General features: G+C 38.4%; 2 protein-coding genes across 2 annotated transcripts in view; one reads left to right on the top strand and one right to left on the bottom strand.

Moving 5' to 3' along the window:
* Positions 1-440: 440 nt before the first annotated feature.
* On the bottom strand, positions 441-10,622 carry LOC134805259 (ras-GEF domain-containing family member 1B-like). Its single transcript, XM_063778572.1, has 12 exons — positions 10,449-10,622; positions 9,752-10,004; positions 9,537-9,653; positions 9,201-9,443; positions 8,642-8,787; positions 7,934-8,078; positions 7,588-7,848; positions 6,096-6,239; positions 3,865-3,944; positions 3,041-3,142; positions 1,781-1,953; positions 441-712 (listed from the first exon to the last, which is right to left on the bottom strand). Exons 2-12 carry the CDS (start codon positions 9,923-9,925, stop codon positions 630-632), a joined length of 1,668 nt encoding a protein of 555 aa, XP_063634642.1. The 5' UTR covers positions 9,926-10,004; positions 10,449-10,622; the 3' UTR covers positions 441-629.
* Positions 10,623-12,867: 2,245 nt separating this feature from the next.
* Positions 12,868-16,208, top strand: part of LOC134803983 (dynein axonemal heavy chain 6) — a 91,914-nt gene continuing 88,573 nt past the window's right edge. The window contains exon 1 of the mRNA XM_063776840.1: positions 12,868-13,074. Coding sequence (XP_063632910.1) covers positions 12,968-13,074 — 107 coding nt within the window. The 5' untranslated portion in view covers positions 12,868-12,967. The remainder of the gene's footprint in view (positions 13,075-16,208) is intronic.

The raw sequence follows: 16,208 nt of genomic DNA, 5'->3' as shown, positions 1-16,208 counted from the left end.
TAATTCCGCTACTCGATGCTGGATGTCGACTATGAAAATACTAATATATTTGGTACCCTAACTGATGTATGGAGTGAGCACTCTTGTCTTACTATACTTCTCTATGTCGGTATTCATAGTAATCTAATTTCAGAGTCATTTATATGTATACAGATGACATTATTAACATAAGAATAAGAATAGCTCACCCTTTCCGAGCTCTGATTTTAAAGGAAATTACACGTTTGTACAGTCAGTATCAAATAGATAGTGACGGCCAAAGTGGCCAAATATATATAGTAACACACCTTTGTTACTCTAGAAACAATGATATTTGGCCACGTTGGGCGTCACTAGTTATTTGACGCTGACTTTACAAACTGTATACCTAGTCATCATCACAACAGATCAAAAGATTAGTCAAAAATAAATGAACGGAACTTACAAGTGTCATTAGTCAAAGGTATAACCTTTTTTGCTGCGATCACGACTGTACCAACGTGGTCGTAAATTGTTTGAATCGTAAAGAAGACTATAGCCTAAAATAAATTATAATACCGCTAGTTTTAGGTGCTGGAAAAGTTCACTAGTAATTAAGTTTTGATAAGTAGCAATAATATCAGATGTATTAGAATCACAGGATAGTCAGGTTAAGCTGCCTTCAGACGTTTTAATCGTTCCTTCTCCATGTGGTCTACAGGCGGCTCGCGCTCGAATGACACCAGTTCCAGTGCTAAAAAAGGATAACTACATTAATTTGTTACAATATTATATTTACTCATATATGTATAATGTTGCAAGTAGGATAGTACAGTAAAGTGTAATAATATGTGTGTAGACAACTTACTCAAAAATATGTCCCATAGTTCTTAACCCGTGGAGCGCCCTAGCAAGACACGTGTGATGTTAACTCAATTTGGGTCGTAGCGACTTAGTATCAGACGTGTGTTACTAGAGATCAATATGGGTCAAATTGCTTTGCATCAATTTGTTGTATGGTGGATGTTTGACGGGTTAATTCGCTGACATAAGAGCTATGGGACATATTTTTGAGATGATATGTGCATTGTGCACCCATATTTTTACACTTGACTGTACTAGATTATAGAGACTTTCAGTGTGACCTGTGTATGTACAAGGGAATAACTACCGTAATAGGTATTATAGTGTTCTTAAGCCTGTGGCCACAATAGTGCGCGATCAGCGACAGCATCAGCTGATGGCGGCTGTACAAAGAATTATTACTTATAACGGTTCTTAGACCACGTGTTGCGATACCATATTCAATATTTTTGTAAAGAACAATGTACTTACACCTTTACTATTCAACAAGCTTTATAGGTATATTCTATTTTTTTCCATAAGTATCTTGCTGAAGATTTGGCACAACAGTCTTGAAGTAAATACAAAACTTAAACCCAGCTATGGGTACTAATCTTCTTTACAACACCCCGGTTTGGATGAATCGATTGACACCCCAGAGTAAATAACCAATCAATTTAGACGTTACGATCGAACACATGAGACCATACAAAAAACCAGCTTAAACCATAACTCTTCCGGTTTTGGTAAAAATTGCTCGTCTTGTGCATTCAGACTACCTGTTGTAACAGCGCCTACATCATTAGGATAAGCTAGGACGGCGCTTTTTTAATAAGTTCAAAAAAGCATAGCATGGATCTGTCACCGTGAGCTCACGCACCCGTTTCGACTGACTGTCGCCCAGGCCGGTCTATGTGAATCGTACATAAGAAGTATACGCAATGACCCCCGAATCCAAACGTAACGATCAATGACTCACCGGTCTCGGTGAGCGTGGGTGTATCGTTGAAGAAGCGCCAGGCGGGCGCGTGCGGCGGCGGCGGCGCGGGCGCCGGCGGCTCGTCGCCGCACAGCCGCCGCGCCGCCAGCTGCCGGCTCACGTGCCGCGCCAGCAGGGACCACTTCTCGAAGTTCACGCGGTTACCGCCCAATCTGAATGTAATTCCATTACTTACAATCAAATTGCCTCCTAATATTTTCTAACTACATAGTACTGTGCGAAGAAGATGGATAACGGGAATTAATATATTATAACGCAGCCATTCTCTAAGTGTGTTCCGCGGAACCCCTGCAAGGGTTCCGCAAGAATTTAGAACACTATGCTTTAATAGCCTCGAAAAATTTTACTATGCAAAAAACACACTTGTTTTATTGTAGGGTTCCATCAAGTATTTCGCTTTCCAAAAGGGTTCCGTCAAAAAAAAGATTGAGAACCGCTGTTATAACGGATATTAAATAATTATTGTTTGTACCTACTGTTATCATATTTATCATCCTATCATGTTTTAGCAATGTGATTTGAAGTTTGAATTTAGGAATATATGTGTATATACATACATACATAGATATCTATTTGCTCCATATTAGTTTGAAATAGAGATGGGCCCAAAATTCGGTATACATATTTGACAAGTTTTCCAATGTTTCTATTCGATCGAATTATTCGATTAAAGTGCCAAGTATTCGGCAAATATTTTTTATTATTTTTGTCTTGTTGCAATATTGTATAATGTAAGTTCTTCCAGAACTTTTCAAGTGTTCTCATCTATCAGGTTACGTTTTGCCGTTGTCATTAAAACACATGTGAGACATATATGTTCAATTGAATCCATAGGATGTTTAGATTTGGAGAAAATTTGTTTTAGAGTCCTTTGCTTTTTGAGCTGTTTGTTTCCAAGGATTTACCTAGTAGCGATTCATATTTAAGTGTTTTCAAATGGTTTATTATAATGACTCAAATTGTAAGATTTTAACCAAACATTCGGCCGAATATTCGTATTCGACATAGGTACTCCATACTTATTCGGCCCATCTCTAGTTTGAAAGTTCAAACCTAAAACTAATAGTCCAAGAGGAATCAACGAGTTGACCTACCTAAAAAGTATTTCCTCACAGTAAGCATCATGCCAAGGAGGATAAAGTCAGCCAACAACAAAATTCTACGAAAAATAAAGTTTACGTTAATAAGTATGTTAGTGTTAAACTTTTCCCACAGCAAACAAATGTACAGTTGACTTACTTTGATGAGGAGCCTTGATTAGCAAAATGCAGGTCCCTGCAAGTGACGGACAGCAATGGCACGGCAGTTTCAGTAGGTGCAGCCGCTAGCGCTGCTCGATATCTACGGTTAAAATATTCAACTATTTATTTTTCACCATTGTTTTGTAAACAAAATACATTCTCGAGACAAAACTAGAACTAGCAGAAAATAATGGAATAAGAAATGTAAATAGATACAAACGGCTGAGATGGGCGGGTCACTTTGAAAAAGTGTCTGATATGAGAGCTGCAAATATTGTGACTAGATGGACGCCATAAGAGAAAAGTCCCAGAGGAGAGCCAAAGAAAATAAGGGTAGATTGTGTCGAGGAAGATCTTAGCAAGGAACACCAACTCGAAAAAAGCTCTCCAAGGATCCCACAAAGGGCTGCAGCTGCAGCGCCAACGGAAAAAAAACCGGGCAAGTGCGAGTTGGACTCGCGTTTCTAGGGTTCCGTACATAAGTCCGACTCACGCTTGACTGCACATATCTAATAGGTTTTCCTACCATATATAGGTAAAGAACAATTTTGTGTATAATTTCGGAGATAAAGGGGGGGGGGGGGTCATTTTTCGGCTATTTTCTTAAACAACTTCGAACCTATGTATTTTAAAATTATAAAAAAAACATGTCCATCTTTGGGTCACTAATTTACATATGTGTACCAAATTTCAACTTATTCCGAGAAAATAGGCTGTGACAGACGAACAGACAGACAGACGCACGAGTGATCCGATAAGGGTTCCGTTTTTTCCTTTTGAGGTACGGAACCCTAAAAATAGATATAAGTAATTTAAAATTACCTTGCGTGGTTGCCACTAGGTTCAACACATAATTCCAACTGACGCAGTTGCTGGCCGCAGACTCCAGACGTGCGGCTCCACTGTAAACAATTAATTACCAACAAATTAATGGCATTATTCTTAAACGGACCTAACTTTGTCAAAACTAACAAACTGTTGAAATAGTTTGTCCTATCCATCATTTCAACATTTGTGTTTGTACGAGATAACAAGGCTTAGATAAAGGTTTCTCCAGCATAAAGCGCGATGGACGGTAAAATAAATGAAGTCACCCCTTTCTTCTTGCCTTTCGATTTTTTGCTTTGCGTTGCCTTTAGATAATAATCACGTGGTACTAATGCGACAATAGAGTCGTTACATCGTCCGCGTAAGACCAATGTAAGTACTGCAGCTGTCATTTTGTTTTTTCATTTTTATTTCTTATGGCGTTATTCATAACCAGGGCCGGATTAACCCTAAGTCAAAGTAGGCAACTGCCTAGGGGCCCCGCCTCGGCTAGGGGGCCCCGGCGGCTCAGCGCGCACCAAATAAAATGTTGTTCCATAGGGTCAAAATTCATGAGTAAATTTTTTATTCTTATAATAATGAGTATGCTTTGTTATTATTTTTTTTCGATCCATTCTTTAAATTAATGAAATACTGTAATAAAATTGAAGCAATACGTTACAGTTTACGGGGCGTATTCTGCGTACCTGTTGTAAAGTTGTAATAATAGAGGTTTTCAGGAAAAATGGTTCACTTTTTTTCGATCAACCAACAACTTTTGGGTTATTTCGACTCAGAATCACGGGGACTACGGATTAAAACAAAGAAAAAGAAAGAAGACGAACGTGTCCCCAGTTTTTCATAGGAATGCTCGACCTTCGGCCTCACTTTTTACCTCAATTTACCATTGGTTTGTGTTCCACATCTCCTCTACTTCAGCTTAGCCTTTGGCCTCGCTGCGCCAACTTAATACAACTTTTAATACAATGGACATTGGTTCGTGTCTGTGCTCAACTATTTATCCTGAAGCCTATGAAGCACGGCTTTGACTTCGCATGAAAGCTCGCCTCACTGGGGCACTTCGGACTTTAGGTGTAGATGAAGATCGATACCCGGCCTTTTAACACGCTTTCACAATTTGCGATATTGTTAATAAAAAATTTCGCGCTCGCTGCGCTCGCGTTTATTTTTGGTTCTTTACTTGACCCTGCATCATCTACATGTTAGCTTGGCCAAGAAAAGTCTGCAATTCTTTTGATAGCATACGCAGTGCAAGTGTTATTTATATGTCATAATTTCATAGAAGTTTTGACGTTTAAAATAATACTTGCACTGCGAGTGCTATCAAAATTGTTGCAGGCTTATCTTGGTCTAACTCTAGTAATTTAAGTAATTCTAACATACGGAAGTTCTTTATTATTAGGTTGATTCTAATTATGAGGCTCGGCGTTTGGTCTTATGGTCGGACAATCGCTGTTCAGCCTCGCAAAATATTAACTAAGTATTGAGAAAATCAACTTTGCGGCACTAGTTGAGCTTAGCCTTTAGCCTCGCTTAAAATTTGCCATTAGAGGTAGATAGGAAAGTGACGCTGAAGCTCACATCTTTGGTATTCCACTGCGAATTGGCCTTAAGCCTAAAGGGCTCTCCCCACACTTGACGCGACGCGGAATCGGCCAAAACCGATAGAATAAAGCTTTATGTCCACGCAATAAGAGCGAAAAAGACATCGTTCTATTTGGATCAGCTCGGCCGACGCCTGAAGATTGAAATTAAAAACGCAAACTTTTTTCCCTGTGTTGAATATGCTGTGTGCAGAATTGACTGTAGGGGGGCCCGAACCTCGCACTGCCTAGGGGCCCCGACATGCTTAATCCGGCCCTGTTCATAACGCGCTACAAGCCTCAATTAGCTATTAATCGTTTGTCTTAATCTACCATTTTGACTTATGCATTTGCGAGAAATGGATAAAACAAATGAACTAATTGGGGCTTGTAAAGTTTTATGAATAAGGGGGCAACTATTATTCCTTTTCAAATGCAATGGAGATAGAAATAGTCGGGCAAGCAAGTTTCGACAGGGACAGAATGATAAAAATAATCTCCTTCCCCTTTTGGGGTTTACAATACTAGAATAAGAAAGGCAGTATGATCCTCTCTTCTATGTTCCACTGACAAACGACTCTTGCCAAGCTTGTAATGAATAATGCTGTAGAATTTGTTGAAGGTTGTATAATATAATATTACCGTTTTCTTAAGACGTGTTACTGGAGACATATTCAGAGCACTAATGATGGCCATGAGGGAGTTGAAATTTCCAAGGTTGAAACATTCTCTAGCCGTCATAACCCACTGTTCTATTACTCGAGCTCTGTATTTGCTTTTTACGGCCTGCAAACAAATTAAATAATAAATAATATAATTATACTAAACATTTGATGAGAAACTCGTGAAGGCCGAGAACGACAAGTCCAGTAAGTACCTAGACTTGGCTCACGAGATAACCGCCATGTGGGATGTTGATTCGACGATCCCGATAGTCGTTTCAGTGAACGGTCTAATAGCGAAGAGTCTCGACCAACATCTTGAGAGACTCTCGCTAGGTGGTTGGATCATGGGTCAGCTGCAGAAGGCGGTGATCTTGGGTGCCCCTTAATACGCCAAACATTAATTGTCATAATATGAATTCGCATAACAGATTTGGCATAACATAATTGTTCATAACATTCAACAGGCATAATAATAAAAAAGCATAATACATATTGCGCATAATAATGAATCCGTATAATTGAAAAATGCATAACATTAATAACTATAACTGTAACTGTCACAAAATGAATTAGCATAATTTGATATAGCGAGCGAATTAGATGGATCAGGGCAGGGCAGCCTTAGCCTTCGATGTTAGGTTTTTTTCTAACAGCCCTATATGAGATATATTCACATCCTAATTAACTCGTCATAACTAATTAAATACATAAAACAATATATGCAATCAAAATTACATTTGTCAGTACCTACCTATAATATGTAAATAGAACCTAAACCTATAAATCCGTTAGATGGAATAACCGTCCGTCCGCCCAAATTAAATTTAAATTGGCTGCAATTGCTTCCAAATACCGCTTTTTGGTGACAACAATATTTTTACTTCCTTGTATATTTATACCATTTAACAATTATGCAAAGTAACGTTATGCTTATTACAAATATCCCATGTCATCGTTATGACAATTTACGATATGCGCATTAACATTATGCGTACTCAGTTATGCGGAATAATGTTATGCGTCATATATGTTATGCTAATTTGTATTAGGAGTATAACGTTATGCGAATTAACCTTTTGGACGCCAATGACCGATATATCCGCACCGCAGGTCCAACGCCAAAGACGGATTAATCTTTCACAGACCACAGAGCAACATAGACCTACGTGCATATGCATAAAGTTCAATTTCAGTTTTGACACTTCGGTGGCGTCCGAGTGGCAGCTTTTGTGTTTGACATCGCGTCGAAAAGGTTAATATAGACCCGGTGATCTTGGACACGGCGCGGATAGTCCGCCAGTTCCTCTCTCTGCAGCCCTGACCACCGGTAACTTGCGCCTTGCCCCGCATGGTGTATTTTTGTAAGTGTTTTTATATTTTCCTTTTATATTCATATTATAAACCTCTAAGAAATTAAATGAATAAAGGAATAAACATTTAGATAATTAATTGTTTAATTAATATCAAACCTTTAGAATATCAGTTGCGCATAAGTAGCTGAGTCTATTAAACCAGTCAGCGTAAGCTTCCAGATTTCTTGTGCTCTTCATGTCAATGTGGTGCAGATTGATGGGTGTCTTCCCACAAGAAGAAGTTGGTTGTTGTGGCTGTGTCGGAGCAAAAGTTTGCACAAATTCCTCTGGACCAACAAATGACAGTCGATGTAACTCAACTATAGTCAATTGGTTTGCCAGCTCAGCTGGTGTTAAACCAAGTGTAAGAATATCTCCCTGTTAACAAATGAATAAATACTGCTTTTAGAGAAGGTTTAGATAAAATATGCCTATAAGCGTAGATTATGCGTTTTTTTTTTACCTGAGCTAACTGTTCTACAGATGTCACTTGAGGTATTTCAACCAATGTTTCTTCGTACTGCTCAAGTGCTGTTAATTTATCCAGAAGTTTCTCTAGCATTGTTGATACTTCCACCCTTACTGAAGACATGTGTTCTGCTGCACATCTATACAAATAATTTTCTTTACAAAAAAAAAGAAAACTGACATCAAAAAGGATAAAATAAAATATTATTCGTTTTTAAGTACCTATATGCATTACCAACTGGGTCAAACACATCTCTGTGTTCGCGTCTTTCCTGTAGACATACACAAAAGTTAAGGGCTATAAAGGTTAATTTTCTTATTTAACCATTATCCACGTGAAAAGGTCCTCCATTTATTTAGAGAACTATGATAAAATCATTACCTACATGCCCACAAGCTGTTAACTATTGCCCACAGGAGAGAAAAATGTACAGTTCGCGCGAACACACTAGTTTTCTCTCCTGTGGTCAATAGTTAACAGCTTGTGGGCATGTAGGTAATGATTTTATCATAGTTCTCTAAATAAAGGACCTTTTCACGTGGATAATGGTTAAATAAGAAAACTAACCTTTATAGCCTTTAACTTTTGTGTATGTCTACAGGAAAGACGCGAACACAGAGATCTGTTTGACCCAACTGAAATGTTTGAAGTCGGTGCCAAGCCAAATAGTAACAATACAACTATTTAAAAATTATAATTTACCTTTGTGTAATATTCCGAACAAGTGCCATAACTCTATCGTCACGGAAGTCATAGGGGAACATACTGGTCCACTGTGTCAACACTCTCACTAGTGCTCTCATGTCTGTTAACTCTTTTTCTACTAGATCTTTCACTTCCGCCCTTCCCTGTACACATTAAAATTATTACTTCCATCATAAAGTAATTAATGGTATTTGTTAATAATAAAAGGCAAGCCCTGCTAAAATAAAACATATAACAAATACTATTAGTTAAAGGGTGAAATACTCTAGTGAAATATGCTATGTTAAATTTGTGGGATGTTATATTTGATTCATTCATCATTATGTAGGTACTTTGGAATTCAAATAACAATGACACCTCTAAATAATTAACACTTTCGGTGCCGGGCGCACGGTTTCCAGTAAAAAATGAACACAAATACATGTTCTTGGCAGTGAATTTGTTAATTATTATCAACTACAAAATGATTGACAATAGAAAATTTTATCAATAACACTACAACATCACAAGGGCTCATCTTAACTTAAAATGATAAAAAATATATAATGATACTTGCAATCTTGTCATATGTTTTAAAGTAGCGTTTACACAGCTTTCCAAGTAATTCGTGAGGCTTAATAAAAAGTCGGGAACACAATAGGAATGTGAATGTATAGGATTTGTTTGCTCCAGGCCTCAGCATGTCTACCAGTGAATCCAAGGGAGCACTAACAAGCTGCCCATCTTTATACTCAAGATCCGTCTTCTCCACTGGGCAATTCACAAATGTTGTTAGTGTCTTTACACCCACAGCCTGCAACTATAAGGAGAAAGAAGATGACAGTATTGCACATATTAAGCATTTGAAAACAAGTGACAAATATTTATCTACAAATTAATAGTTATTGATTACCTGTGTAGCATCTCCTTTCTGTGTGACAAAATTTAAACCACCATTCATAACAAGATGTTTACAAGAGTTTTCTGTCATAAACTTATTGCCTCTCACCATGGAATAATAATCATCATTCTGTAATCAATTAGTAAAAAATAGTGTTAAATTTTAAACAATGCTGTTTATAAGATTATAATAAATAGATGCAATTGCGTAACAAAATGTTAACTTACATCATAGTAAGAGAGTCCAGTGCCATGCAAGAGAGCTGGGTCAGGTGGAAGAGGAGCATGGTCGGTGGGTGGTGGGGGGACGGGGGCCGGGTCGCTGGGGGGTGGTGGCACCTTAATGTTACACCCGCTACATGATGCTTCATTCAGCTTACTTGCGTAGTAATACATCGCCATTCAATTCCTCAAAAGCAGGCCAACACTAAGCTTCAGTAGCTTACTGGCACACTTTTAGTTAACAGACCCATTGGGCTATCTAAAAGCATAATGCAACAATTACCTCGGCGCAGCACCAATTAGTTACATAAAAACAATTATTAATTATGCTACCATAATAGCACTTATATAATGATTGCAATGCAAATGCGATATTATAAAATACTACACATTTTATCGTTTTTTTCCATTACATACTAAACATTATATTACTTATTAGATATTTACATGTATTAATAAATATTTGTACCTACTCCATCTGGCAAAAGACTAATGATAGAGAAACAAATTCATCGACTAATACATATCGACATAATTAAGCAGTGCGATCAATTTTCTCTGGTAGGTCACTTCAATGAATAAGGTGTACAAAAGAAATATAATTGAAAAAAATGATGATAGTCTTATTAAAGTATATAAGGAATTATTGATAATACAATACAGAAGGTGAAAGTTGTCACCAACTACCGCGACCACAATCTACCTTAAAAATCACGCCTCAGTATGTTTCTTCAAATTCCTCGAAGCACAGATCTATTTTAAATAAACCAAGGAATAATAATTCACAAACAAATTTGTTCACTTTATTTAGATTTCTCTGAATTTAATACTTTTTTACACAAAATAGCGCCAACCGAGAGCACTCTTGTTTTTTTTCTTTTTTGTATTGTTTGTATTAAATGTTGCCATAAGCAAAAAAGCTGAATCATAGACAAAGTAACAAGAACATGACATTTTGAAAACAAGGAATATTATACTACTCTTTGGAGTACCTATAAGTTGAACAACATTATTCGTGTTGCATCTCTTTTCTTTATGGAAAACGAATGTGATGCTGTGATGTAAAGTAGTAAGAGGGAGAAAGAGCTTTCTCCCTCTTACTTATGGGTGCGTCCCACAATGACCTTGGTGCGGTGCGCCACACCCATAAGTGAGAGCGAGTAAGAGATATCTCTTTCTGTGAGACTGTGACAAGCATAGATATAATATACTTAAAGATTACGTCTAAGCGAGCTGTCACTGTGACCACTTTTGTTTAGTGTACGATTAACAATGTAACTCCACCTTGCTGTAGCCATGTCGATAAAGTCATATCGATAAACTATCGACATTTCTTGCAATTTGAATTTTACTTCAAAGGTTTAACGATACCTAAAATTAACAAAACGCTTTTATTCTTTATTGTGGTTATCAGATTACAATTCTATCGTCACGCCCCAGCAGGGAACCAAGGGAAAGTTCAGATATTTAATTAAAATACATATATACCTACTAAAATATGTGTTCCGCAATAATTGAATTATTTTATTATATTCTAATATATTCATTATCCATTAGCATTTCAATTATGTTTATGTTTAACGAAGATATTAAAGCTTCAATTAAAAGCTATTTCGTATATATAACATGATTAAAATCGACTTTTCACATCCCTAAAAGAGCACACATATACGTTTTTACGCACACATACACAACCAGGCGGCTTAGCACGGTAGCGTTTTTATCCCTTGTCACCATGCCTGTCACGTTCTAACAAGTATGTAAGTGCGAAAGGGACGCGCATAGTGATAGTCGATAAAAATGGAACCGTGCTGAGCCCGCTGGTTCCACCTAAAACGATAACACCTTGATTTGAAGTCCATCTTGTCAGCAGTATGGTTGTCCTTTTTTGACAAATGACATTTTTAAAAGAGCGAGGAGAGAGAAATGATAGTAGTTGCTGCGCCGTCAAAGATAACCATAGAGGAACAATAACATAGAGATGACACGGGGGAGGGGCCAAACGACCGAACGAGATGCACTTATGGAAATTTCAGTAGGAGTAGCAGAGAAAGCGGTATTGCTTGTCCTTGTCACAGTCTCACTTTTTGTTTGTTCTCCACCAAAAATTTAGTATAGTTAAATGGTGGGCAACAAATAACCCGACCGAATTACGTAGATTGTTTTTGGTATGTTGTCAGGAATGTGAAAACGTGTTTTTAATATTGTCGCTTTGCTTATGTTTTGTCCCTCACGGAGGCACGCGTATAGCTCATCTATGTAATACTAGGTCTATGAAGATAACAGACAACGTTGGGGCCTTGGTGACAAGGACAAACAATAATAGCGCTTTCTCTGCTACTCCTAATACTCCCACTGAAGATACATAAGACTATCCCATTCGGTCATTTCCCCCCACCGCTCATGCCTGATCCAGTTATACTAGATCATGAATCTAGGATATACCTGGATCTGGCATGAGTGGTGGGGGTAACTGACAGAACGGGATAGTCTTATGTATCTTTCAGTAGGAGTAGCAGAGAAAGCGGTATTATTGCTTGTCCTAGTCACAGTCTGACTTTTTGTTTGTTCCCCACCTTTTTATTAGTATGGAGAATGGTGGGCAACAAATGAATACGACCAATCACAGTGTCGCATTTGCGTATGTTTTGTCCCTCTCGGAGGCACGCGTATACCACTTCTATACGATCCTACCTTCTATGTACTAGATTCATGCTCTGAAGCAAATGGAATCCCTATTTCCCTCTGAAGAATATGCGCATGCTGCTTGTGCAAGTGTGAACCCAGAATTCCAAGATGCACTTTAAATATAGCCGGTCAAACAACTTTGTCAGTAAAAGGCGCCATATCCAAAAATTCTTTGGGACGATAAATCTTTAAAATTTGCCGCTTATTTCTACTGACGGAAATAGCATGATAGACTATAGCAGCAGAGAAGAATCGGAAGAACAATACCATAAATAATATTGGACAAAAATCGCAAAATTCAAACATTGTTTTGAAGTTTCACTCCTCGTACATCGATTTTATGACAAATACGCGGTTGCTATTTGCAACTTGTAAACAACTGAAATATTATATTCTGTTAGTTATTGATTACGTCTAAAGAAAACGAGTTTCAAAAATAATGCGCTGAAAGGCTTTCCTTAATACTTGTATTATTTCGATTAAAAACGTATTTAGTTGTTAGTTTTAACAGGAAGCTGCCGTTTATATCAAAATATGTTGAACGGAGATGGAAAACGTTCAATACACACAAATGTTACAACTTTACCCGCTATTGAAACCATACAAAGGAATGTTCGCCGAGCTCCCACAATGTATACAAGGTATATTTTATCAACGTAACTGTTACTCACCTATAGAGCGTAATTTATTAATAGACTATTACTAGTACTACCTATAGTAGAAGTGGTATTAAAGTAACGTATTCATAGTTCAAGAGCTATAAACATTTTTGGTATGTGTATATACCTACTTAAATAGATCGTCGTCGTCGGGGTCGTCCGGTAGTTTGAAGGCCCAGAGGGCCTATTGCAAAAATTGAAATCGATTTTTCGTTATCTGCCTCTCTATCCCTCGAATATGCAAGAACGATAGAGAGGCAGATAAAGAAATTTGAAAAAAAAACTAATCGCTGAATTCCCTCAAGCATAATGTTGCTCATTTTTATGGTTCCGTAGTCAACTAGGAACCCTTATAGTTTCGCCATGTCCATCCGAGGCTTTGCTTCGTGATCGTTAAGCCCCCCCAGACTATGTGCGTGAATCGCGGCGCGACGTCGCGGAGCGAACATATCGCGAAGTTGACGTATGACTCCACACTCGCACACTTCACGGCGATTTAGCAGTTTGGTTTGCGGCAAGATGGCGGAAAAGCATCAGCTGATCGAGTTTAACTGTTAGTTATCTATGGCATCATATGTGATTTAGCTGTTTTTCCATTTTGTTTTCTTGTGAAACCGTAAAATATAGCTGCTTAATATAATATTATCATAATATAATTAATATTTACCTTGCCACATAAGAGCCAAAATAGTGTGTAATGTGGAGTCTTGCAAGTTCGCGCTTCGCGTCTCCTTTGACGCGGGCCGAAATAAATAAAAAATCGGGCAAGTGCGAGTCGGACTCGCGCACGAAGGGTTCCGTACCATATAAAAAAAAAACAAAAAAAAAGCAAAAAAAAAACGGTCACCCATCCAAGTACTGACCACTCCCGACGTTGCTTAACTTTGGTCAAAAATCACGTTTGTTGTATGGGAGCCCCATTTAAATCTTTATTTTATTATGTTTTTAGTATTTGTTGTTATAGCGGCAACAGAAATACATCATCTGTGAAAATTTCAACTGTCTAGCTATCACGGTTCGTGAGATACAGCCTGGTGACAGACGGACGGACGGACGGACGGACGGAGAGTCTTAGTAATAGGGTCCCGTTTTACCCTTTGGGTACGGAACCCTAAAAACGGAGAACAAGGCGCGAAGGCGTGAACAATCTGCGAAATCGACGCCACACTCGCGTTCGCGGCTTTGCCCGCGATTCACGCGCATAGTCTGGAGGGGGCTTTAGTGCTAGAAAGCTGAAATTTGGCATGGATATATACAAGGTGTCCCAAGAAGTAGTGATATACTGAAGCTGGGAGGTAGAGGACCTAGAGGGCTATCTGAATCACCCCCATGTATGTTCCGCGATTTTTTTTTTTTTTTAAATTCCATTCTTAAGCCTCCTCCACACTCGTGCGCGAATCGCGGCGCAAAGCCGCGAACGCGAGTGTGGAGTCCTGAACGCAGACCTGCGAAATCGACTCCACACTCGCGTTCGCGGCTTCGCCCGCGATTCACGCGCATAGTCTGGAGGGGGCTTTAGGTCTAATAGATAATTCACGTCACCATAAATAAAAATCTCATCGTACTCGGCGATAGGTGAAAAATTAAAAAACTCATAACTCCGAAAATACGAAAAATCGCGGAACATACATGGGGGTGATTCAGATAGCCCTCTAGGTCCTCTACCTCCCAGCTTCAGTATATCGCTACTTCTTGGGACACCTTGTATATAACTCAACCAATCCAAAAAAGTCGTTAAATAAAATCTAAAATATGTTTTTAGGGTACCTCCCATACAAAATGGACTTTTTTGAATTTTTTATCGTCGCTTTAAGATGAAGAACTCGCGAATCGCGGGAAACCGGATTAATCCCAATAATCCCTAGATTTTTATTTTATATTTTATTATAGGATATTAGTACAATAATTGCCTAAGTCCTACAGTAAGCTCAATAAGGCTTTTGTGGTACTTAGACAACGATATATATTAATCCCCCTTATTCATAAACGCGCTACAAATCTCAATTAGCTAATAATCGTTTGTCTTTATCTGTCATTTTGACTTATGTATCTGTAAGAAAGGGAGAAAACATTATTTAAGTAAATCAGGCCCGTAAAGTTTTTTTCATCACACTTGCTCGGAAAAGATGTATTTACACGTAGGGCTTGCGGGCGGGAAATTGAATTTTTCGCCCTAGGGCGGAAAAAATCTTTTCCGAGCAAGTGTGATGAAAAACACTTATTTACACGTAGGGCTTGCGGGCGGGAAATTGAAATTTTCGCCCTAGGGCGGAAAAGTGTTTTATACAGAAGTTTGTTTTTATTAATTCTCCTTTTTTTCCTTACAAGTGTGATGAAAAACATTGTGTGTGCCACGGGCGGTAAAGAAATTCCGAACTCGTGAACATTTTAAGCCCTCGCTTCGCGTCGGGCTTAAAATTGACACTCGTTCGTAATTTCTTATTTCCCGCCCTTAATACACAATGTACTAATGAATAAGGGGGATAGAAAACACCCATGACTCAGGAATAAATATCCGTGCTCATCACATTAAATGTCCTTACCGGGATTTCAACCCGGGGCCATCGGCTTCATAGGCAGGGTCACTACCCACTATAGGCTAGACAGGTCGTCAAAATAGTATATATACCTACCCTCTGTCCTTAGACAAAAGGAAATACTTCTCAATTATAATTGCGGCTGGCAGCGTAGTATTCTTTCAAGAACGTTCAATGATAGTTGTCCTTATATAAAGTAACTAACATAAATCAAATACACCATACTTGCACTGATCTCACCTAGACTTAAGCAAGCATACACCCCTGAGACTCGAACGGGAGCAGGGACACAAATTGTAACCGATAACTATGAAAATAAATAATTCTGATTCTGATTCTGATTATTCTTTCAACTGGCTACATGGTCAAGACGAAAAAAGTTTTCGAAATTTGACCGCAAAATCGTAATTGCTTTAGTAATAAAACTATTGATTGCGCCAATTCTGGCGATTAGCTCCACGAGCGGACCCGATAGGCTCCCCCGGGAAGCTGTGGCAAGGCTAGACAAAACTTGGAAGAAGGAAAGGAATAAAATTTTTACCGTCTGCTGCGACCAAACAAAATGAGAGGTGTATTTTC

The sequence above is a fragment of the Cydia splendana genome, chromosome Z (genome assembly GCF_910591565.1).
Source record: "Cydia splendana chromosome Z, ilCydSple1.2, whole genome shotgun sequence".
NCBI lineage: Eukaryota > Metazoa > Arthropoda > Insecta > Lepidoptera > Tortricidae > Cydia > Cydia splendana.
This window is presented reverse-complemented; position numbering and strand designations above follow the sequence as displayed.

Coding starts and splice junctions, on each gene's coding strand:
- LOC134805259 (XM_063778572.1), bottom strand. CDS start 9,925: ATGGCGATGTATTACTACGCAAGTAAGCTGAATGAAGCATCATGTAGC. Junction 8,079..8,641: donor GTTCGGAATATTACACAAAG/GTAAATTATAAT, acceptor TTATTTGTATAG/ATGTGCAGCAGAACACATGT. Junction 1,954..3,040: donor AATCAAGGCTCCTCATCAAA/GTAAGTCAACTG, acceptor AATTACATTCAG/ATTGGGCGGTAACCGCGTGA.